The sequence below is a fragment of the Macaca mulatta genome, chromosome 14 (assembly GCF_049350105.2).
Source record: "Macaca mulatta isolate MMU2019108-1 chromosome 14, T2T-MMU8v2.0, whole genome shotgun sequence".
Classification (NCBI taxonomy): domain Eukaryota; kingdom Metazoa; phylum Chordata; class Mammalia; order Primates; family Cercopithecidae; genus Macaca; species Macaca mulatta.
Window position 1 is genome coordinate 47,252,262 of NC_133419.1, and position 24,037 is coordinate 47,276,298.

Here is a 24,037-nt window from a genome sequence, read left to right on the forward strand (position 1 = left end):
TCTGCTCTTAAAGACCTCAGAATGTGGTTGAAGAGAAAGATGTGAGGACAAACAATTGAAATATACTGTTATAAGTGCTGTAGTGGAGCAATGTGTGAGGCCAAGTGAGTTCAAAATGGGCTTCAGGGACGGAATCTAAGTTTTCATAAAGTTGAAATTTTCTTCCGTCAAAAGAAAAAGAGTCACTAACGTCAAAATAAGCAGTGGCCCAGGTGAGAACCAACATTATTTAATTCAATTGCCAAGTGAAAATTCACTACAGAATTCCTCATGATAAACATCTTTATCCAGAACTGTACAATTGATATCACAGACTCCCAGAATGGGCTCTCTCAATAACCCTCAGCCTGAACTAAAGACATCATATTAAAGCTCCTTGCCTGGAGCATTGGCTGCAAACACTGCCTTTCCACTTCCTCCGACACGTAGGAAAGCCTCACCTACAGCTATGTCCTACTATGGCATTTGGAAATTGAGGGTGGACAGATAGGATTCAGCATCAGCAGAGTGCTGGTCCTGGAAGAGCAATGGATCTGGACTCAGGGGACCTGAGTTCGACATTGTGAACAATGTGATACGAGTCACCAGTAAATTTGGTTGGACAAACGGAGAACTATAGACCTCTTTATTGCTTTCATAACTGCTTTGTACTGTCTCCTGCATACTCAAAATGCATGTGTCAGCTCCCCTCAGTGAGGGTCAATCTGAGGGGCAGCCTCACTGTCTGTGAGCAGCACACAGCCTGCTGTGATGTCACATCTTCTCTTGGTGGTCTCTTCTGTCGGCTTGAGTTATCTGTTGAAGGGATAACCACTAGTGGAGCATAGTCCTGAATTTTGTACTGATCCTGTGTTTATAATTACATGTTTTTAATTGTGGTAAAATGTTCATAACATACATTTTACAACTTTAACCATTTTAATTGTACAATTCAATATCATTAAGTACATTCACAATAAGTAGTAACCGTTACCACTGTCCCTTTTAAGAACTTCATCATTCCGCACAGAAAGTCCGTGCTCATTAAATAATTGGCTACACAGTCTCTCCATCATCCAGCACCAGGATCCTCCTAATTTATTTTCTGTGTTCAAGAATTTCCTAGTTTGGATACCTTGTAGAATTTGATCTTACAATATTATTATTTGGTATCTGGCATATTTTCCTTAGCACAATGTTTCCGTGTTCATCTAAGTCACAACTTAGAATTTTGTACCATGTATCAGAATTTTGTACCAACTGTAAGTTATTATCCAGATACTATAATTGACATTAGCATGGAAAAGTCAGATGTTTTCAGTTTTGCTTCTTATGTTAACAGTCATAAAACTGACTGAAAGTTACACCCAGAACGATTTGTACAAAACCTGGAAGAATGAAGAATTCTACACTTAAAGACTCTGTAAATGAATAATAAATGGTTTTCAAGATAATTCCAGTTTGAAACCAATATTGAGGTTTCCAATGGCCAAAATGGAACTGGTGGGGTATATTTATAGGCTCCTCACTGGTCCTTTAGTCCAGGAAGAGCTAAATAAGCACTTACCAGTTCTCAAGGGGAAAGGGCCATGGTTGTCTTTTCTAGAAACCAAGGCCAAGGTGTGACCATGTGTGGACAAATGACGGGAGAGGGCTATTCATAAAACCAATTTCTAAGACTGTTTTTATGAAGGGAGAATCTCTCTCTAAGGACATTATTTTGCTTTATATCTGAGAATTCAATGGAATTTAGAGGTAGCAGAACTCACTTATTCAGAATCGAGTTTCCAACTGCAGTAATGCCTCCAGTCATAGAAGGGAACATGATTTTCAGGGAAACATAATCTGAGAGATTATTAAGGAATCTTCCTTTTTGGTACTATCAGGTAGAAAACAAGTATAAACAGTGTTTTAGGGTTTTGGACAGGAAATCCTTTTATTACTATGAAAAGTGCAGAAAAAGTGTTCAGTAGGAAGGATTCAGTGTAAGATAACAGGGAAAATGTGTTGGTAATATCAAGGAGAATCTAAACATTGTACTGTCAGACTAATGCTTTGCGTGGGTGAAAACTGGAACTGTCAGGTTAGATAAACATCTATTTGAAGACCTTGAGTTACCACTGAGACATTTCTGAGGCACAACGCTAAGAAAAACGAATATAATTGTCAAGGTTGGCAGGGCAGTGTTGGTCTCAAAGTCCCGTCTGACTGACAGGGCAGGGGCTCTTTCACTGCCTACATCTGCTTACCGACAGCTCCAGGGTTTCCTCAGGAAGCCGCCCTCCACCTTCATCCACCTCAGGCGTGTCCTGCAGAGCCCTCTGGAGAACCAGCTTCAGGTTCTGCCTATTTTGACGCTGCCTAAAGGAGCCCACGAAGAAGTAAATGATGGGGTTGGCACTGCTGTTTAGAGAGGACAGGAACATGCAAACCCGATAAACGTGACAATATAAGACTTCCAGATCCCTGTGGATCATGTAATTTAGGGATCCCAGAATGCCGAAGGGCAGGCCGCAGAGGAGGAAGACCAGCACTGTGAGCAGGGTGGTCACGTACAGCCTGGTCAGCGGCATCTTCTGGGATCCACAGAGAATCCTGACCAGCCGGACCAGGCTAGAAACACAGAGAACCACACACAAAAAAGTCAGCCACGCGATTATGATGAAATTTGATGTTTCACACCAACAAGAATCAGCACCACTAAACGGGAAGTCACAGAACCTCCACTCCAGGATGCTCCGCAGCAGGGACAGGACCCAGAGCAGGACACACACGACCGCTGACAGGTGTCTAGGGCGGCGGCAGCGGTACCACATGGGCCATAGGACGGACAGGCAGCGCTCGGTGCTGATGGCGCTCAGCATGCTCAGGCCTGTAAGGTAGGGGACGGTCATCACACAAATGAGGATTCTGCGGGTGGTATGGGGGATATTGATGAGGCTTAACAGAAAACGTAAAACGTGGCCGCTGAGGAAGAGGAAGTCGGCCACAGCGAGGTTGAGGATGTAGGTGGAGACAGCGTTCCTGCGCATGCAGAAGCCCAGGAGCCAGAGCTCAACCGCGTTTCCTGTCAGCCCCAGAAGGGAAACGATGCACGTCAGCACCGTGAGGCTCAGGGTCAGCTTGTAGCAAGGAGTCTCCACAGTTCCGTTGATTCGTGTCACTGATGTACCCAGGGCTGGGATGGTTGGATCCATGCTCAGAAACCCCAGTCTGGTGCCCCTGGGAACACAGACCAGATGTGATCACCAGCTGTGTGATCTCTGATTCTCCCCACCACCCTGCCATGTGGGATTTTTACTGTCCTCATTTAAAGAGGAGAGATCAGAGACTCGCAGAGAATAAGTCACCTATCAAAAGGTGGGGGTCCTCAAATCCAGTTTTAAATCCAGTTCTTCTTGACTCTGAAGCCTGACCTCTCTCTACTGCCACACAAGTTCTGTACTGACATGGGAATAACATTAGGATCAAAATACCCCCAACTCATCCAGCCGGGGTTGTGGACCCGATCATTACTGTATCATGGGCCTGATATTTTATCTCAGATGGAGAAAGTCAGATACACAAAGAGGTGGCTGTGACACACTCGTGACTAGGACAGGAAAGAAGACCATGCTTTATGAATGAGAGGAAAATGTGACCTTCACTAGGATAAGTGTGAAAATGGCTGGGCCTGGTGGGTGAGAAATAACTCAGTGTATTAGTCATTGCAGACAGGACCACATTTTACATTTTATACTCACAGTGCCTATTTCCATGACCAGCACACTGTGCTCTTCATAAACATTCTTTCAATGAAGGAATGCATGCATGAGGAGCCTAATGGTACTGCTAGATTTGGATGAAATGGAAAATAAAGATGAAAGCACAATGTAAGGTATTAGAACACAAATGTATAACTGGATGAAGAAAATTTCATTCATCAGAATTCTATTTGTGGACAGCTCTATCTGTGTTGAGAAGAATTATTGATGAGTGCCCAAAACCTGAAATTGACAACTGATGTGCCTTTGAAATGAAGACTCAGTGTGGCTTTGCTGAACACCTAGAAGCATTTTTGTACACAGTGTTTGGGTAGGGTGTGGGTCTCATCTGAATTACTCAACAATAGAACAGAGGAAAGAGTAAGTGCAGATGAGGTCTGAGTATAACTGACGGAGGTAACAGAAGTGTGGAAATATCTATGGGGGACTACTAAATGTTCTGCTGAGTGTACACAATGTAAACCTATTTCATTCTCTCTTTCAGGAGATCTCTGGTAGCATTTCTTTGCTGATGAAAACATTTGTATGAGAGGTGTCCATGAGGGGAAATAGGCGACGTGTAGGGCTTGGAGTATAAAGAGAGATATTCATGCAGATTTCAACTGGAGAACGAGGATTAGGTCTAATCTGGGAGAATAATAGTAGCTGATTGAGAGTTTATAAGGTATTGTCTCTTTTAATCACCTGAAGAGCCCAGGAGGTAAGAATTGGTATTATTCCCATATGGCAGATAATGCAATTGGAGCATAAAGAAAGGGAATTATTTGTCCCAGGGGTTATATATGATATAGTATGAATTTGAGTCCAGCAGGGCTGACTCACGATCCAGTCTTGGAGCAGCCATTTATACCCAGCACGACCCTGTGTCGATTATACATGTTAAAGGGAGTAAAGCAGAGGAGTGATTCTCAAGTTAAATCCAAGTTGGCAGTCAAAATTGTGGATTGAAAAAAAACTGACCTAAGCAAACTCCAGATAGGGAATGAGAGGCAATTCAAAGAGGGAACAAAATAGAGATGAATGAACGCCATTTAGGAATAAATTCAGGAGTTCCTTTTTGCCTATCAGAGGCCACGTTTGCTCTGGAATCTTAAGGATGCACAGGGGCAGGAGGCCTCCTGGTGGACAGAAGATGCACCCTTTGCTGGGAGTACAGAGAAACATCAGGAGGGAATGCATCCATCATGAGTTCTCTTAGAGGGACAAGCTGGCACAGCCCTGATTAGCCGAGAAAGGAAATGGGAGGAAAAGGAGAACCTCTGTTATCCACACTCAGGGCACTAAAGAGTTTCTCCGTCTATATTTATGGTATGATATGTTTGTCCTCCTCGTGAAATCCGAAGCTCCACAAGGACTAACTCATACCCATCATTTTCCCTGTAGTATCACCAACATTTAGCCTGTGTTCCTTAAAGACCATCTATGGTATTATCCTCATATAACATAAGATGAAACCAAGGCCTAGAGAATTAAAGGGTTTTCCTGAGTTCACAACAGGAAGAGCAGGTCCAACACCAGTCCCTGGTCCCTGGAGCCCTGCATGAGGTCCCAATTCTGTTCTCTGCCCCATCATTCATTATTTCTGAGGAGTTCCTGAAAAATCTTGATGTGAGCACAGAGTCAGAGACAATCAGGAGTGAAGAGACTGCTAGGTTGCCCCAACATTCATTTTCCTCTTTGGTCACATAACAATTCTGAGAGTGTAAAAGCAGCACAAGGACCCACATCCCAGTTTTCCTTGGTGCTGAATCACATCGTATGGCCAGGTGCTGTTAAGTGGAAGAATCACAAAGTGATGTAAGCAATTCCTCACTCACGGGATCAATAGAAGGAGCAAAGCTTCTCCTTCCCCTCGTCCTTTTCCATAAGGCTGGAATGCTGATCTAGCTGGAACCATGCAGGATCACAAGGATGAGGGCAACTCTCTAGGGACTGGGGAGCAGCAATTTTTGGAATTCTGATGTGTGATGCCTTGGAGCTTCTAGTTCAAATTTCAAAGACAGTCATTTCTGGGTATTCACAGGGGACTTTTTCCAGAATTCAGCACACACCAAAATCTGCAGATGCTCAATTTCTTTATATGTGGTATTTGTATCTAGCCTATGCACTTTCTCCCAGATACGTTAAATCGTTTTTAGTTATTTAGAATAACGACAAAATGCAAATGCTATGTAAATTCTTGTCATATTGTAGTTTTTCCAGAAATAACGACAAGGAAAAACAAGTTTGTACCTGTTCAGTACATACACAACTCAACCATACCCTTATTTTTGGAATAGTTTCCGCCTGTGGTTTGTTGAATCTGCAGATTCAGAACCTAGTGACCCAGAGGCACAATTATACTTTCTTGTTTAAGATATTTCTACTTCATGTCTTGTTTAGAGCAGCCAAACTTATATTCTAAACAAATAAATATGTTCTCTTTTTAAAATTACATTTTATTTTCTATGCATTTTTGAAAAATGCAAACATTTCTGCATAAAAGTGACAGTAGAGAAAGACATGCCAAACGTTAAAGTAGTCTGATGGAGCTGAAATGAGACAGGAATCAATCACCTTCAGGCAGAGAAAGCCTCAGGAAGTAGGAGGATATAAGAAGGTGAGAGGGATAGTCTCATTTGCCATGAGGATTTGCTTTCCATTCTTTATCCTGTTTGACATCCCAAGGGAGTGGCTTCTAGGTACCACATCAGTGGGATTCTTTTTATTTCTGGTTTCTGATGAAATTGAGACACTGGGACATACCAGCAGGAGACTGGAAGACAGCAGGAGAGTGACTTGGGATTTCCACCTCCTGGCTCTCTGTTGGTGTATTAGTTCCTTCTTGCATTGCTAAAAAGAAATACCTGAGACTGAGAAATTTATGAAGAAAACAGGTTTAATTGGCTCATAGCTCTACAGGCTGTACAGGAAGCATGGCAGCTTCCGCTTTAGGGGAGGCTTCAGGAAGCTTCCAATCCTGGTGAAAGGCAAAGGGGGAGCGAGGCTTCTCACACAGTGAGAGCAGGAGCAAAAGAGAGAGGGAGGAGGTGCCACACATCTCACACGGTGAGAGCAGGAGCAAAAGAGAGAGGGAGGAGGTGCCACACATCTTACACGGTGAGAGCAGGAGCAAAAGAGAGAGGGAGGAGGTGCCACACGCGTTTAAGCAATTAGATTTCGTGAGAACTCATCAGTGTCACAACAACAATACCAAAGGGGGATGGTGTTAAAACATTCATGCGAAACCATCCCCATGATCTAATAATCATCTCGCACCAGGCCTTGCCTCCAACATTGGGAATTATAACCAGCATGAGATTTGGGTGGGGGGACACAGATCCAAACCATATCAGCCTGTGTGGTTGTGTGTTAGCCATGCAGGGCTTCTCCACCTGCCTGCTCATGTTCTTCCACCCCTATGGCTACAGCTATGGCTTTGGCGACAATGGTAATTGCTCCTTCCCCGTCCCTTTCAGCTTAGGTGAGGAAGTAGTGCTCCCCTATGTATTGCTGCTTAAGGTGCTGACCCATGCCTCGTCTCTTTCCCTTAACCCTGTGCATCTTTGTAAATACTTTCCTTATGAAACACTCCTTAATTATTTCAGTTTGGACTATCTATAACTCCCTTGGTCCTTTCCAGATAGGTAGAGAAGAATAAATTTAAAAAGGAAGTGAAGCAATAAAACCGGCTCTACAGCAGTTCAACTCTGGGAAGAAATGTCTTCATGTCCCCTTGCTCCTTAAATGAGTGTAAGAGGCAGCATTCTCTCCAGGAGAGCAGATTGAGTGATTGGAATGAAGGAGGTGATATGGGGATAAATAAGAAGGGGGACCCCATTTGGAACTCACACAGTTTGGGCTGGCAGCACTCAGTTTCCAAAAGGAAGCTTCATGTCTCTTGTCTTTTCCTGAAACAAGCTCGTGACTCCCTGCATGTAGCACCAAGGTGGAAGCACAGGGACATGATCTTATAGCAAAAACCGTAACTGACTATGGAAGAAGACAGTTCTTGGTACTTACCCTTATGGTTCCTTCTTTTGTCCAGAGGTGAAGACTCCTCTTGTGCTAAAGGTGGAGAGCCTTTCTGCGATTCAGTGGCTTCAGAGGATTTTCTGTGTTGCTTAATTCAGGAGATGCCTACAGGAGCTCAAATGAAACCTGGTTAGCAATCCAGGCTTATGAAGATGCTAGACGAACTCGTTATTTCCTTTATGAAGACTGTCGACAAATCCGAGGCCAGAGGTATTTGAGGCACAAATCCTAACTGAGATGATTCTTGGCCTCTGTCCCATATCCAATACATATCAGCCTCTCCCATCACATCCCATCTTGTTCAACTTCCTGTAAGTAATTGTTGTCCTGATTTTGAAAATCAATTATGGGCCTAGGTATCACATTAAGCAATGTGAACTTTCATTATGAAGCTTTATAACTAAAGAAAAAAGTAGATCTTGGGATCGTCAAGGCTGACAATGGCCTGACACCGTGTTTTGGTGTTTTCTTTATCATAGTATTGATATATTCATGTGTATACTTTCTTTCCAAATGCTAGAGAAGTGTATGCAAAGTGAATGTCTAGAATGCCATTGTCCAGAGGCTACCACTTGCTGCACATTTTATTCTAATTTCTTTTATTATTATCAACTCTGAACATTGAACAATTTTTAAGTTCTGTGAAGTTAAATCATTTATTATTTTTTTTTTATTTCAATGGGTTTTTGAGGGAACAGGTGGTGTTTGCTTACATGGATAAGTTCTTTAGTGGTAATTTCTGAGATTTTGGTGCACCTATCACCTGAGCAGTGTCCACTATACCCAACTTGTAGTCTTTTATCCCTCATCCCTCTTTCATCCTTCCCCGCAAGTCCCCATAGTGCATTATATTATTCTATGCCTTTACATGTTCACAGCTTAGCTCCTGCTTGTAAGTGAGAACATATGATGTTTTGTTTTCCATTTCTGAGTTACCTCAGTTAGAATAAAGTGTCCAATTCCATCTAGTTTGCTGTGAATGCCATTATTTTATTCCTTTTTATGGTTTAGTACTATTCCGTGGTATATAAATATATATATTATATAGTTTATACATTTTATATATATTTATATATATTTAACGGAATTGCTGGATGAAATGGTAGATCCACTTTTACTTCTTTAAGAAATTTCCACACTGTTTTCCATAGTGCTTATGCTAGTTTACATTCCTACCAGCAGTCCAAAAGTGTTCCTTTTTCACCACATCCCCACCAACATCTATTATTTTTAGATTTTTAAATTATGGCCATTCTTGCAGGAGTAAGGTGGTATCGCAATACGGTTTTTGATTTGCATTTCCCTGATCATTAATGATGTTAAGCATTTTTTCCTATGTTTGTTGGCCATTTGCATCTCTTTTTTTCAGAATTGTCTATTTGTGCTTTCAGCCCACTTTTTGATGGGACTGTTTGCTTTCTTCTTGCTGATTTGTTTGAGTTCCTTGTAGATTGTGGATATTAGTACTTTGTCAGATGCTTAGTTTGTGAAGATTTTCTCTCACTCGGTGAGTTGTCGTTTGCTCTGCTGACAATTGCTTTTGCTGTGTTAAAGCTTTTTAGTTTAATTAAGTCCCATCTATTCGGTTTTGCTTTTGTTGCATTTACTTTTGGGTTCTTGGCCATGAAGTCTTTGCCTAAGCGAACGTCTAGAAGCATTTTTCTGATGTTATCTTCTAGAATTTTTATTGTTTTAGGTCTTAGATTTAAGTCTTTGATCCATCTGGAGTTGATTTTTGTAGAAGGTGAGAGATGAGGGTCCAGTTTCATTCTTCTACATGTGGCTTGCCAGTTATCTCAGCACCATTTGTTAAAAGAGTGTCTTTTCCCCACTTTATGTTTTTGTTAGCTTTGTCAAAAATCAGTTGGCTGTAAGTATTTGGCATTATTTCTGGATTCTTTCCTCTTTTCCATTTGTCTATGTGCCTACTTTTATGCCAGTGCCATGCTGTTTTGGTGACTATAGCTTTGTAGTACAGTTTGAAGATGGGTAATGTGACGCCTCCAGATTTGTTCTTTTTGTTAAGTTTTGCTTTGGCTATGCGGGTTTTTTTGTTTGTTTCCACATTAATTTTAGAATTTTTTTTTCTAGTTCTGAGAAGAATGATGATGATATTTTGGGGGGAACTGCATTGAATTTTTAGATTGCTTTTGGCAGTATGGTAATTTTCACAATATTGATTCTACCCTTCCATGAGCATGGGATGTATTTCCATTTGTTTGTGTCACCTATCATTTCAGCAGTGTTTTGTAGTTTTCCTTGTAGAGGTCTTTCACCTCCTTGGGTAGGTATATTCCTAAGTATTTTTTTTTTACAGCTATTGTAAAAGTGTTTGAGTTCTTGATTTGATTCTCAGCTTGGTCACTGTTGGTGTATAGCAGTGCTACTGATTTGTGTACATTGAATTTGTATCCTGAAACTTTACTGAATTTATGTATCAATTCTAGGAGTTTTCTGGATGAGTCTTTAGGGTTTTCTAGGTATACAATCATATCATCAGTGAATAGGGACAGTTTGACTTCCTGTTTATTGATTTGGATGGTCTTGATTTCTTTCTCTTGTCTGATTGCTCTGCCTAAAGCTTCCAGTACTATGCTGAATAGAAGTGGTGAAAGTGGGCATCCTTATCTTGTTCCAGTTCTCAGGGAGAATGTTTTCAACTTTTCCCCATTCAGTATAATGTTGGCTGTGGGGTTATCATGGATGGTTTTAATTACATTAAGGTATGTCGTTTCTATGACAATTTTGCTGGAGGTTTTAATAATAAAGGGTGCTAAATTTTGTCAAATGCTTTTACAGTTTCTATTGATATGATCATGTGATTTTTGTTTTTAATTCTGTTTATGTGATGTATCACATTTATTGCCTTGTGTATGTTAACCTATCCCTGCATACCTGGTATGTAACACACTTGACAATGGTGGATTATCTTCTTGATATGCTGTTGGATTGGGTTAGCTAGTATTTTGTTGGGGATCTTTGCATCTATATTCATCAAGGATACTGGTCTGTAGTTCCTTTTTTTGTTACGTCCTTTCCTGGTTTTGGTATTAAGGTGACACTGGCTTCATACAATGCTTTAGGTAGGATTCCCTCTTTCTCTATATTTTGGAATAGTTTCAGTAGTACCAATTCTGTGAATATCTGATAGAATTCAGCTATGAATACGTCTGCTCCAGTACTTTTTTGTTGGCAATGTCTTTTTAATTTTTATTTTAATCTCACTGCTTCTTTTGGGTCTGTTCAGAGTTTCTATTCCTCCTAGTTTAATCTAGGAGGTTTGTATATTTCCAGGAATTTAGGCATATCATCTAGGTTTTCCAGTTTGCACATGTAAAGGTGATCACAGTAGCCTTGAAGGATCTTTTGTATTTCTGTGGTATTGGTTGTAACATCTCCTGTTTCACTTCTAATTGAGCTTATTTGAATCTTCTCTGTTCTTTCCTTGGTTAACCTCGCTAATGGTATATCAATTTTGTTTATGTTTTCAAAGAACCAGCTTTTTGTTTCATTTTGCTTTCCTTGTTTGTTTATTAGTTCGTTTCATTTACTTCTGCTCTGATTGTTTTTATTTTTTTTCTTCTGCTTGGCTTGGGTTTAGTTTGTTCTTGCTTCTCTAGTTCCTTGAGGTGTGACCTTAGATTGTCTATTTGTGCTGTTTCAGACATTTTGATGTATGCATTTAATGCTATGAACTTTACTCTTAGCACCACTTTTGCTGTAGCCTAGAGATTTTGATAGGTTGTGTTGCTATTATCATTTAGTTCATAGAATTTTTAAATTTCCATCTTGATTTCATTGTTGACCCAGTGATCATTCAGGAGCAGGTTATTTAATTTCCATGTTTTTGTGTGGTTTTGAAGGTTCCTTTTGGAGTTGATTTCCAATTTTATTCCACTGTGCTCTGAAAGGATACTTGATATAATTTCAGTTTTCTTAAATTTATTGAGACTTGTTTTGTGGCCTATCATATGATCTATCTTGAAGAATGTTCCATGTGCTGATGAATAGAATGTATATTCTGCAATTGTTGGGTAGAACCTTCTGTGAATATTGTTAAGTCCATTAGTTCTAGGGTATAGTTTTTTTATTTTATTTTATTTATTCATTATTGGTTTTTTTTGAGACGGAGTCTCACTCTATTGCCGAGGCTAGAGTGCAGTGGCACAATCTTGGCTCACTGCAACCTCCACCTACTGGGTTCAAGCAGTTCTCCTGCATGAGCCTCCCAAGTAGCTGGGACTACAAGTGCATGCTACCACGCCTGGCTAATTTTTTGTATTTTAGTAGAGACAGGGTTTCATCATGTTGCCCAGGCTGGTCGCAAACTCCTGAGCTCATGCAATCCACCCGCCCCAGCCTCCCAAAATGCTGGGATTATAGGCATGAGCCACCATGCCAGGCCTAGGGTATAGTTTAAATCCATTGGTTTTTTTGTTGACTTTCTGTCTTGATGACCTGTCTAGTGCTGTCAGTGGAGCACTATTGAGGTTCCGCACTATTATTGTGTTACCATCTAACTCATTTCTTAAGTCTAGTGGTAACTGTTTTATAAACTTGGGAGTTCCAGTGTTAGGTGCATATATATTTTGGATTGTGATATTTTCCTGTTGGAATAGACCTTTTATCATTATGTAATATCTCTCTTTGTCTTTTCTAACTGTTGTTGCTTTAAAGTCTGTTTTGCCTGATGTAAGAATAGCTCCTCCTGCTCACTTATAGTGTCCCTTTGAGTGGACTATCTTATTCCACTGCTCTACTGTAGGTTTCTGTGAGTTTTATGTGTTAGGTAAGTTTCTTGAAGACAGCAGATAGTTGGTTGATGAATTCTTATCCATTCTGCCATTCCGTACCTTTTAAATGGAGCATTGAAGTCATTTACATTCAGTGTTAGTATTGAGATGTGAGGTGCTATTCTATTCATCATGCTAGTTGTTGCCTGCATGCCTTATTTTTTTCATTGTGTTATCATTTTATAGTTCCTGTGAGATTTAATCTCTAAGGAGGTTCTATTTTGGTGCACTACAATGTTTTATTTGAAGATTTAGAGCTCTTTTCAGCAGTTCTTGTAGTGCTGGTTTGGTAGTGGCACAATCTGTCAGCATTTATTTGTCTGAAAGACTATATCTTTTCTTCATTTATGAAGCTTAGTTTCATTGGATACAATATTCCTGCCTCGTAATTGTTTTGTTTAAGGAGGCTAAAAATAGGGCTCCAATCCTTTCTAGCTTGTAAGGTTTCTGCTGAGAAATCTGCTGTTAATTTGATACGTTTTCATTTATTGGTTACCTGACTCTTTTACCTCAAAACTCTTAAGGTTCTTTCCTTCATCTTGACTTTTGATAACCTGAAGACTATGTGCCTAGGTGATGATCTTTTTGCGATGAATTTCACGGGTGTTCTTTGAACTTCTTGTATTTGGATGTCTAGATCTCTAGCCAGGCCAGGGACATTTTCCTTGATTATTCCCTCAGATAAATTTTCCAAACTTTTAGATTTCTCTTCTTTCTTGGGAACACCAATTGTTTTTAGCTTTGGTCATTTAACATAATTCCAAACTTCTTGGAGGCTTTGTTCATTTTTTAAAAATTCTTTTTCTTTGTCGTTATTGGATTGGGTTAATTCAAAAGCCTTGTCTTCGAACTCTGAAGTACTTTTTTCTTATTGTTCAATTTTATTGTTAAAACTTTCCAGTGTGTTTTGCATTTCTCTAAATGTGTCCTTTATTTCCAGAAGCTTATATTGTTTTTTATTTATCATGTTTATTTCTTTGGATTTTTTTTTTTTTGGTCCATACTCAATATTATTTTAGAAATTTCTTTAATTTGGTTTTCACCTTTCTCTGGTGCCTTGTTGAGTAGCTTAATAATTGACTTTCTGAATTCTGTTGCTGGTATTTCAGAGATTTTCTCTTGGTTTGGATTCACTGCTGGTGAGCTAGTGTGATCTTTTAGGAGAGCTGTATAACCTTGTTTTGTCATATTACCAGAAATGTTTTTCTGGTTCCTCCTCATTTGGAAAGATCTGGGGCTCAAGGTCTGCTCTTCAGATTCTTTTGTCCCATGGCATGCTCCCTTGATGTGGTGGTGCTCTATCCTTTCCCCTAGGGATGGGGCTTCCTGAGAGGCAGACTGCAGTGATTGTTATTGTTCTTCTGGGTTTAACTACCGGGCTCTGGGCTAGTACTGGGGAGTGTCTACAAAGAGTCCTGTGATGTGATCTGTCTTCAGGTCTCTCAACCATGGATACTAGCACCTGCTCTGGTGGAGGTGGCAGGGGAGTGAAGCGAACTCTGTGGGAGTCCTTGTCATAGTTTTGTTTAGTGTGCTGGTTTTCTGGAATGCTGGTTGTGCTAGCAGTGAAGTTCTCATGTGGGCAGACTCAGAACCTCTGGTATCCAGGATGTTGCAGGTGGTGGAATTAGCTGTTGTTTTCTCCTCTCTTGGAGCAGGGTTTTTCTTTTATGAGTTGCTGTAATGGCTTCAGTTGGTTGGCTACCAGCCAGGAAGCATCACTTTTAAGAGAGCATCAGGTGTGATAGGATAGTGGGGATACGAAATTGCCCTAAGGTTGTTTGGATAAATATTCAGGTTTCTCATGTGATCAGTGGGGACATAGAGCTCCCACGAGTTTGTGTCTTTTGTCTTTGGCTACCAGGGTAGGTAGAGAAAGACCATCAGGTGGGGGCAGGGTTAGGTGCGTCTGAGCTCAGGCTCTCCTTGGATAGGGCTTGCTGCAGCCACTGTGAAGAATAGGGGGTGGTTCTCAGGCCAATGGAGTTATATTCAAAAGGGGATTATTGTTGCCTACGCTGTATCATACAAGTTTTTTCCAGGGATATGCAGGAAAACTGGCAGTGACAGGCCTCACCCAGTTTCTATACAGCCATCAAGGCCAGTCTGACATTCACTGTGCCTCACCAATAGCACTGACTTTTTATCCAAGCAGCTGGTGAGCAGAGTTGAGATATTGTCCCAGGCTACAGCCTCCCCACTGAGAAAGCAGGACTTTCAGGCTTCACCCCTCTCCACCTGCTGTGGCTTCTGTGTTCATATCTGCACTTCCCATTTGCTTCCCACCCCTGGATCCTGCACAGAAAAATTCACACTCAGTTGAATTTATTACAAAGTAACTAGAAGTTTCCTTCTCCCTGTGGTCCTTCCCCAATACCACTGGTAGTTCTCCCCAAGGACCGCTGTGAGATAAGGTCAGAAATGGCTTCCCTGGGGACCGGACGTGCCTACAAAGCTCTTTTCACCGCTTCTTCTACTTTTATATTTTGGTCTACTTTCTGAATTCTAAATCTTACCTTTCAGCTCTAGGTAAGGTTAAATCCTTCTCCCGTGATCTGGATTTTCAAATTCCCTAGTGAGGATGCACATTCAGAGGTGGACTTTCCCCCTCTCACACAGTTTTTTGGATGTCTCACAGAGTTTGCAGTGGCAAACCGCTTCTTTCAAAGGGTCTGTGAATTCTTTTTTTTTTTCTTTGGTATGTTCCTGTGTTGATTCTTGGAGCAGAGTTCGTGATGTGAGTCTCCACACACATTCTGTCTACTTGAGTGGGAGATGAGTATTAGTCCTGCCTCTTATCTGCCATTTTTCCCTTTGTCAAGTAATTGCTTATTTTTAATCCAATTAATCAGAGCTGTTTCACATATAACCATCACAGAAACACATATAAATTCACATACAGACAGAAGAAGATTCAGTAGTTGTAAGAGTTTTCATTTGCCAGTTTTTAAGTTTCTTAATCAGATTACTGGCTTCAGAGTGGAGCCCTCAGAGAAGCAGGGCCAGGAAAGCTTGCAGTTTCCAGGGCCTAATAAGCAGGCATAGCTGGAAGGCCAAAACAGATCCTCCAAATTAAGGGTCACATTTTTATACTGGATCCTGGATCCTGGATCCTCCCAGAAAGAGGGAAATGTTACTGGAGAAGAGAGTGCAATGTTTCTACTACGTGTTTCATTGCAGCACAACCCAAAACCAATCAGCTCATCTTGTAATTAGCCCATCCCCCATGGGAGTCTCATCTCTTAATGGGGGTGGGGGGGATGCTTTCATACTTTCTAGGTGGTCAAAAGCATGCTTCTCTAATCCAAATGTGATGGTGGGTATGTTGTTTTTGACTCCCCTGTGTCTGGAATGCAAGCTAGAAAATAGAAGATGCTCAGTACATATTTATATAGTGAACAGAAGAATGAGTAAGAGATATTGGTATGAAAAGTCCACTTAATGATACATTGAAGACTGTAGGTGGATAGGTTAATTGAAAATGTCTGGTAATAATCAATTATAAAAAAGGATACATTTGTAAAATGAATATTTAATTTTTTTTGCTTTGGATGTATTTTCATTTAAAAAAATTTTTAAGTTATACTTTAAGTTCTGGGATACTTGTGCAGAATGTGCAGGTTTGTTACATAGGTATACACATGCCATAGTGGTTTGCTGCACCCATCAACCCGTCATCTAATGCTATCCCTCCCCTAGCCCCCCACCTGAATATTTCATTTTTATCTAGAATTCATTCACTATGAAATAACTAGTCTGAAGGACTTTCCATTGTGGAGGATTCAGCAAATAGAATTCTGCTCTGTCTGTTTTACAGAACACATAACTATCAATCACTGTCTGATTTCCAGTTTGGATTTGCTTAAGTGTAGATCTTAACGTTGGATGTATGGCATTCTGTCTGAGAACATATTTCAGTGGTGATCATCTTTGTTTAGTCTTGTTTAGTAGGGAGGCTTACACCTAATGCACTAACAGTAACTTTGGGACTTGCTTTTCTGTTCCTTTAAGCATTCACATTAGTTTTTATTGAAACCATGATTCTTCTTTTAACTTGTATTTCATCGATATGTCATATATTCATAAATTAGGTAATTATGTTGGCAAGTCTAATTGCCATATGCAGGACAGAAAACAGATCCAACTGGTTCTTGTGAATCTGATGACTTGGTGCTTTTGAGCCCAGGTGTACTAGAGCATCAGTGAATGGCCATGAAGGCTCAGCCCTTACTCAGCAGCAATCAATGTATTTTCTAGATGTACTGAATAGTATTGGCTATACAAATAGAGTCTGTTATCCAGAGATGTATTTGAAGGGTGTTTAAATGTATGTAGAACTAGCACAGTGCCTAACGAATTAGGTTTGAATGCTTGTTGAATTCATGCATAAAAATATTCATGAATGACAGCTCCCCAAAAGTGCCATTAGGGACTTTCATATCATTTCTTTCTTCCTGGAGAAAACTCTTGGATGTCCTGCATGCTCTTCCTTGACATGTAATTGAGAGGAAATTATATCATTGGCCTTGGAAAGAAGGTAGCTTGTGCGCAGACTCCTGCATTCCCTTTCCCCACTTTCTTCTCCCCAGAGGCAGTAAGCAGACCTGCAACGAAAGGGCAGAGCTATTCTCAGGATAACCAACTGCAGAGGATGCTCTGTTCTCTTGAGTGGGAGGTGCCTGTAGGAGCTCCAGTGAGACCTGGTGACTGAGCCAGGCTTTGCAAGATGCTGGACAACCCTGTGATTTTTAGGTGGGAGCTGCTTGAGAAAAATAGTTGCTGAGCATCTTGTAAATTCCACATCTAGTCTGTGGCACTACAAATTCAAGGAACTGTTTTCTGCTCTTAAAGACCTTACAGTGTGGTTGAAAAGCAAGACATGAAGACAAATTATTCAAGTACCCTCTTCTAAGTGCTATAACAGAGCAATGTGTGGGGCCAAGTGAGTCCAGAATGGCCTTCGGGGGCTGAACATAAGCTTCAGGAGCTTAAAGTTTTCTTGCAGTAAAACAAAAACGAGTATCACCGACATCAAAATAACCAGTTGCCCAGGTGAACAACAACAGTCTTTTGTTCAATTGCCAGGTGAAATTTCTCTCCGGAGCTCCTCCCTATGGACAAAATTGTTAGCTGAAGCTGTACAATTGATGATATCAGAGACTCTCAGGGTGGACTCTCCTAATAACCTCCAGTCTGAACTGATGACATCACATAAAAAACCCATGCCTGGAACACTGGCTGCAAGCACTGTCTTCCAGCCTCCTTACACCCTCACATACAGCCAAGTCCTAATACACTATTTGCAAATTAAGGGAGGACATATAGAATACAGAATCAGCAAAGTGCTGGGCCTGGAAGAGCAATGGAACTGGATTGAGGAGGTATGAGTTCTATGTGCTGAACAGTGTTACAGGAGCCATCAATAAATATATATATTTTTGAAAAATGGAAAACTATAGACTTCTTATTGCTTTCACAGATACTTTGTATTGTCTGCTGAGTACTCAAATGTCATTTGTCAGCTCTCTTCTGTGAGGGCCAATCTGAGGGGCAGTCTCGCTGCCTGTGAGCAACAGAGAGCCCACTGTGATGTTGTAGTGAATTCTCTTAATGGTTTCTTCTGTCTGCTTGAGTTATCTGTGAATGGGGTGACCACTGGGACAGAATAATCCTGAATTTTGCACTGATTCTAAGTTTTCATAATTAAATATATTAAACTGTGGTAAAATTTCCATAACATAAATTTTACTAATTTAATCATATTTAGAGTAAAACTCAGTGACATTAAGTATATTGACAATGAGATGAAACTATTACTACTCTCTCTTTTAAGAAATTTTTGTTATCCCAAACAGAAATTTTGTGCTCGTTAAATAATAACTACACATTCTCCCCATCCTCTGCCATTTGGTTCCTCCTAATCTATTTTCTATGTTTACCAGTTTTCCTAGCTTGGATATCTGAAAAATTTGAACTTAACAATATTGTTCTTTTGCATCTGGCTTATTTCGCTTAGCACAATGTTCTCAAGGTTCATCTAGATTGCAGCATGTATTAGAATTCTGTAGCCAAGCTAAGCTATTATCCAGATACTGTAATTGACATTATTAAGGAAAGGTCAGATGTTTTCAGTCTTGCTTCTAATGGTGACTGGCCATAAAACTAACTAAAAGTTACAGCCAGAACAATTGGTACAAAATTGGAAGTATCTAAGATTCTCCTACAACAGAAGGAATCTATAAGCGAATAATCAATGTTTTCAAGATAATTTCCACTTTGAAACCAATACTGAGGTTGCAAATGGCCAAATTAGAACTGGTGTGGCATATTTATAGACTTTACATGGATTCCTTGGTCAAGGAAGAGCTAAATAACCACTTAGTAGTTCTTGAGAGGAAGGGGCCATGGTGATCTTTACTGGAAACCAAGGGAAACAGGTCACCATGCCGTGCACAAATCACAGCACAGGACTTTTCATAAAACCAATTTCTGAGACTGTTTTTATTAATACAGAGAATCTATTTCTAAGGATATTATTTTCCCTTATATCTGCGAATTCAATAAAATTTAGAGGCACCAGAGCTTACTTATCCAGAATTGAGCTTCCTACCTGCAGCAATGCCTCCAATTATAGAAGGGAACATAGTCTGAGAGACAAATAAGGAATCTTCCTTTTTGATACTGTCACATAGGAAACAATTAGAAAGCAGAATTTTTCAGTTTTGGACTGGAATTCTTTCCATTTTAATGAAAATTGCAAAAAAAAGTTTTCAGTAGGAAAAAATTCAATGGAAGAAAATAGGAGAAATTTATTGGTAATATGAAGAGGAATCTAAACATTGTACCTTCAAACTACTGGTTTCTCTGAGTAAAACTAGAAATGTGAGATTAAAAGCTATTTGAAGATACTGGGGAATCACTGGGGCATTTCAGAGGCACAAGGATGATAAAAACGCTTATAATTGTCAAGGATGGCAGGGCAGTGTTGCTCTCAAGTCCCATCTGACTGACAGGGCAGAGGCTCTTCCTCGTTGCCCCAATCTGCTTCCCGACAGCTCCAGGGTTTCCTCGGGAAGCTGCCCTCCAACTTCATCCACCTCAGGTGTGTCCTGCAGAGCCCTCTGGAGAACCAGCTTTAGGTTCTACTAATTTTGACGCTGCCTAAAGGATCCCATGAAGAAGTAAATGATGGATTGGCACTGCTGTTAAGAGAGGACAGGACATCAGAAACTAGAAGAACAAGACAGGGAAAGTCATGAAAATCCTTCTGGATCCAGTATAATAGGAACCACTGAATGCTAAAGGGCAGGCCGCAGAGGAGGAAGACCAGTACTGTGAGCAGGATGGTCATGTACAGCCTGGTCAGCGGCATCTGCTGGGAGCCATAGAGGATCCTGACCAGTAGGGCCAGGCTGGCCCACAGAGAACCACACATAAAAAAAATCACCCCTGCAACTGTGATGAACTTTAACATGGGACAACAATGATAGTCATGAAAGTTCATCAGAAAGCTACAGAATATCCCCTTTAATATGCTCAGCATCAGGGACAGGACCCAGAACAGGGCACACATGACAGGTGTCTCGGGCGATGACATGGTACCAGATGGGCCACAGGATAGACAGGCAGCACTCAGTGCTGATTGCACTCAGCATGCTCATGCCTGTAACAGAGGCAAGTGTGGGCGTAGTGTTGAGGAACATAGGGAAATAGATGAGGATGGGGTGGAAGAAGTTATTGTAGAACTTCATGATTTCTAAAATCTGGAAGAAGAGGAAGTCAGCCCTGGCCAGGTTGTGGATGTAGAGGGAGAAGGTGTTACACTGCATGTGGAAGCCCAGGAGCCAGAGCACAACTGCATTTCCTGCCAGCCCGACCAGCTCAGCAATGAAGATCAGCACTGCGAGGACCAGGACTTCCAGGCCACAACATTGAGTATGGGTCTCCTCTGTCTCATGGATTGGTGCAAGTTCCGTACCCCAGGGTGAGATGGTTGGATCCATGCTCAGAAACCCTCCTCTGGTGCTCCTAGGAACACGAACCAGATGCGATCACCAGCTACATCATCTCTGATTCTCACTACCGCTCTGCTGTGTGTGAATTGCTGTCCCCATTTTACAGAGGAGAGAAACAGAAGCTTGTAGAGAATAAGTCACCTATCAAAAGGTGGGTATTCCACAAATCCAGTTTCAAATCCAATTTTTGCTAACTCTGAAGCCTGGGCTCTTTCTACTGCAACACAAGTTCTCTACTGACATGAGAATAACATTATGATTGAAACACCCCCACTCAACCAGCCAGCATTGTGGACCCAAGCATTACTCTGTCCTGGACCTGAAATTCTGTCTCTGGTGCAGGAATTCAGATACATGGACAAAAAGGTGGTTGTGACACCCTCATGACTAAGAGTGGTCATCCATGGATGAAAATGAAGACCATCCCTCATTGATCATAGGAAGATGTGACATCTTGCTAGGGCAAGGTCACACTTGTCCTAGGAAGACAAGGGCTAGAAATTGTCTGGGCCTGTTGGGCTAGAAATGGCTCAGTGTGTCCTTCATGGCACTTTTTAAAGTGAATAAAAGGAGCATTTTTTATATCCCCAGTGCCTAGCTCCATGTGCAACACTCTGTGTTATGCAGAAATATCCATCCAGTGAATGAATGCATGAATGAAGAGCCTCTCATGGTAGTGATAGCTTTGGATTAAATGTAAAATAAAATGAAAACACAATTAAAGGCATTCGAACACACACATATAATGAGATGAAGAAAATTTCATTCATCAGAATTTTATTTGTGGGCAGCTCTGTCTGTGTTAAAAGAAATTACTGGTGTATGCCTAAATACCTGAAGTTGACCACTGATGTACCTTTGAAATAAGGACTCAGTGTGGCTTTGCTGAGCACCTAGAAGCATTTTTGTACACAGTGTTGGAGGTGGGGGTGTGTGTGTGAGCTGACTTGCTCAGCAGTATGAGAGAGGAGAGAGTAAGTGCGGCTGAGGTCTGAGAGCCACTAAAGGAGGTAATTGAAGTGTGGAAATATCTATGGGGAACTTCTAAGTGTTCTGCTGGTGTACACAATGCAAACCTACTCAATTCTGTCTCCCAGGAGATCTTTGGTAGTTTCTTGGTTGATGGAAACATTTGTTTGAGAGGAGTCCATGAGGGGAAATAAGTGGAGTCCAGGGCTTGGAGTGTAAAGAGAGATGTTCATGTAGATTTCAACTGGTGAAAGAGGACTAGCTCATATCTTGGTTAAGAGCAGGAGCTGATTGAGAGTTTATTAGGTATTCTCTCTTTTAATTCTCTCAAGAACCTAGAGGGTAGGAATTAGTATTATTCCCATATTGCACAGCATGGGAGCACGAAAATGGTGAGTATTTTTCCTGGGCATTACACAGTGGTCTACCCTTTTCACCAGCCCTTTGGACCCAGCACCACTGTGAGTCAGTTATACATGATAGAGGAAAAAAGCAGAGGAGTCACTCTCAAATTTAATCCAAGTTGGCAGTCAAAATTGTGGGGTGAGAAAAAAACCCTAACCTAAAAAACTTCAGATAGAGAGAGAATGAGAAGCAAATCAAATAGGGAACCAAATAGAGGTGAGTGAAAGTCAATTAGAAAGAAATCAAGGAGCACTTTTCTGCATCACAAAGGCCACCTTTGCTCTGGAATCCCAAGGATGCACAGGGGCAGGAGGCCTGAGAGTGGAAAGAAGACACACCCTCCTATGGGAGCTCAGAGGAGCATCAGAAGTGAGTGCATCCATCATGAGCTCTCTTAAAGAGACAAGCTGCCACAGCCTTTGTTGTCTAGGAAATGGGAGGAAAACCAGAGCCTCTGTTATCCACACTCAGGGTACTTAAAGGTCGTCCATCTATTTTTGGGGTATGATATATTTCTCTTCCTCATGAAACCTGAAGCCCTAAGCACTAAGTCATGCCTGTTCTGGTTCACTGTAGTATCGCCAGCATTTAGCATGTGTTCCTCAAAGACCATCTATTGTAATATCCTCATATAAGATAAGAAGCAGCCGAGGTTTAAAGATCAAAGGATCTTCCTGAGATCACACCATGAGGAACAGACCCAATACAAGCCCGTCGTCCCTGGAGACCTGCATGAGACTTCTCTACTGCTGTTTACCCCATCAGTTATTACTTCTGAGGAGCTCCTGAGAAATCTTGATGTGAGCACAGAATCAGAGACAATCAGGGGCTGAAGAAACTGCTAGATTTCCCCAATCTTCATTTTCCTCCTCAGTCACATAACAATTCTGAGAGTTGAAAATCAGCACAAGGACCCACATCCCAGTTTTCCTGGATGCTCGATGACATCGTATGACCAGGTTCTGGTCAATGGGAAGTGAGCAGATGTGATGTAAGCAAGTCCTGGCTCATGGGATCAATAGAAGAAGCACAGCCTTTCCTTCCCCTCTTCCTTCTCCATCAGGCTGGAATGCTGCGTCTGGGAATCATGTAGGACCACAAGGATGAGCGCACCTCTCTAGACATTGGGCAGCAGAAAGTTTTGAAGTCTGATGCCTTGGAGCTTCCAGCTCAGGTCTTAGATACAGTCATTCCTGGGTATCCACGGAGGATTGGTCATAGAGCTCCTGCATACACTAAAATCTGCCCAAGCTTAACTTCCTCGTGTAAAATGGCATAGTATTTGCATAGAACATTCTCCTTTATACTTTAAATCATTTCTAGATTACTTATAATACCTAATGAAATGCAAATTTATGTAAGTAGATGATATACTGTATTCTTTAGGAAATAATGACAAAAGAAAAGTTTGAATCTTTTCAGTACCTACGCAACTCCTCTCTCCTTTCTTTTTTTGGAATATGTTCTGTCTGTGGTTTGTTGAATCTGGATTCAGAACCTACTGACATAGAAGGACAACTGTACTTTCTTATTTAAGATATTTCTACTTTGTGCTCTGTTAGAGTAGCTAAGTTTATATTCTAACAATAAGGAATATGTTTTCTCTTTTTAAAATTTCATTGCATTTTCTAGGCATTCTTGGTGAATGCAGATCATTCTTCATAAAATTGACACTAGAGACAGACTGTCCAAACATAAAAAAAAAAAAAAAAAAAAAAAAACTCTGATACAGATGAGATGAGACATGATTCAGTGACATTTAAAGAGAAAAAGCCCCAGGAAGTGGGAGGATATATGAAGCTGGGAGGGATAGTCCTATTTGCCATGAGGGTTTGCTTTTCTTCTTCTCTACCCTATTTGACATTCCAAGAGGGTGGCTTCTGCATACCTCATCAGTGGGATCATTTTCCTTTCGGTTTCTGGTTCCACAGAAACAATGAGAGACACCAGGAGGAGACCAGAAGGCAGGAGGGGAGTGATTTGGAATTTTCACATCCTGGCCCTCTGCCTGTGTGGCTGTGTGTTGGTGATGCAGAGCTTCACCACCTGCCCGCTCATCCTCTCCTGCCTCTACAGCATAGCTATGGCTGTGATCCTA

The 24,037-nt window shown here is 41.0% G+C and overlaps 1 protein-coding gene and 1 long non-coding RNA gene across 2 annotated transcripts in view; one reads left to right on the forward strand and one right to left on the reverse strand.

The window, feature by feature from the left end:
* The window catches only part of LOC144334279 (uncharacterized), a 71,928-nt gene extending 48,273 nt beyond the window's left edge, over window positions 1-23,655 (forward strand). Inside the window, exons 2-3 of the long non-coding RNA XR_013403970.1 lie at window positions 7,771-8,068; window positions 17,636-23,655. This is a non-coding gene — a long non-coding RNA (uncharacterized LOC144334279). The remainder of the gene's footprint in view (window positions 1-7,770; window positions 8,069-17,635) is intronic.
* Window positions 2,208-3,176, reverse strand: MRGPRX4 (MAS-related GPR, member X4). Its single transcript, NM_001040618.1, is given in 1 exon segment — window positions 2,208-3,176. A coding segment is annotated over 1 exon segment (969 nt).
* Window positions 23,656-24,037: the final 382 nt, after the last annotated feature.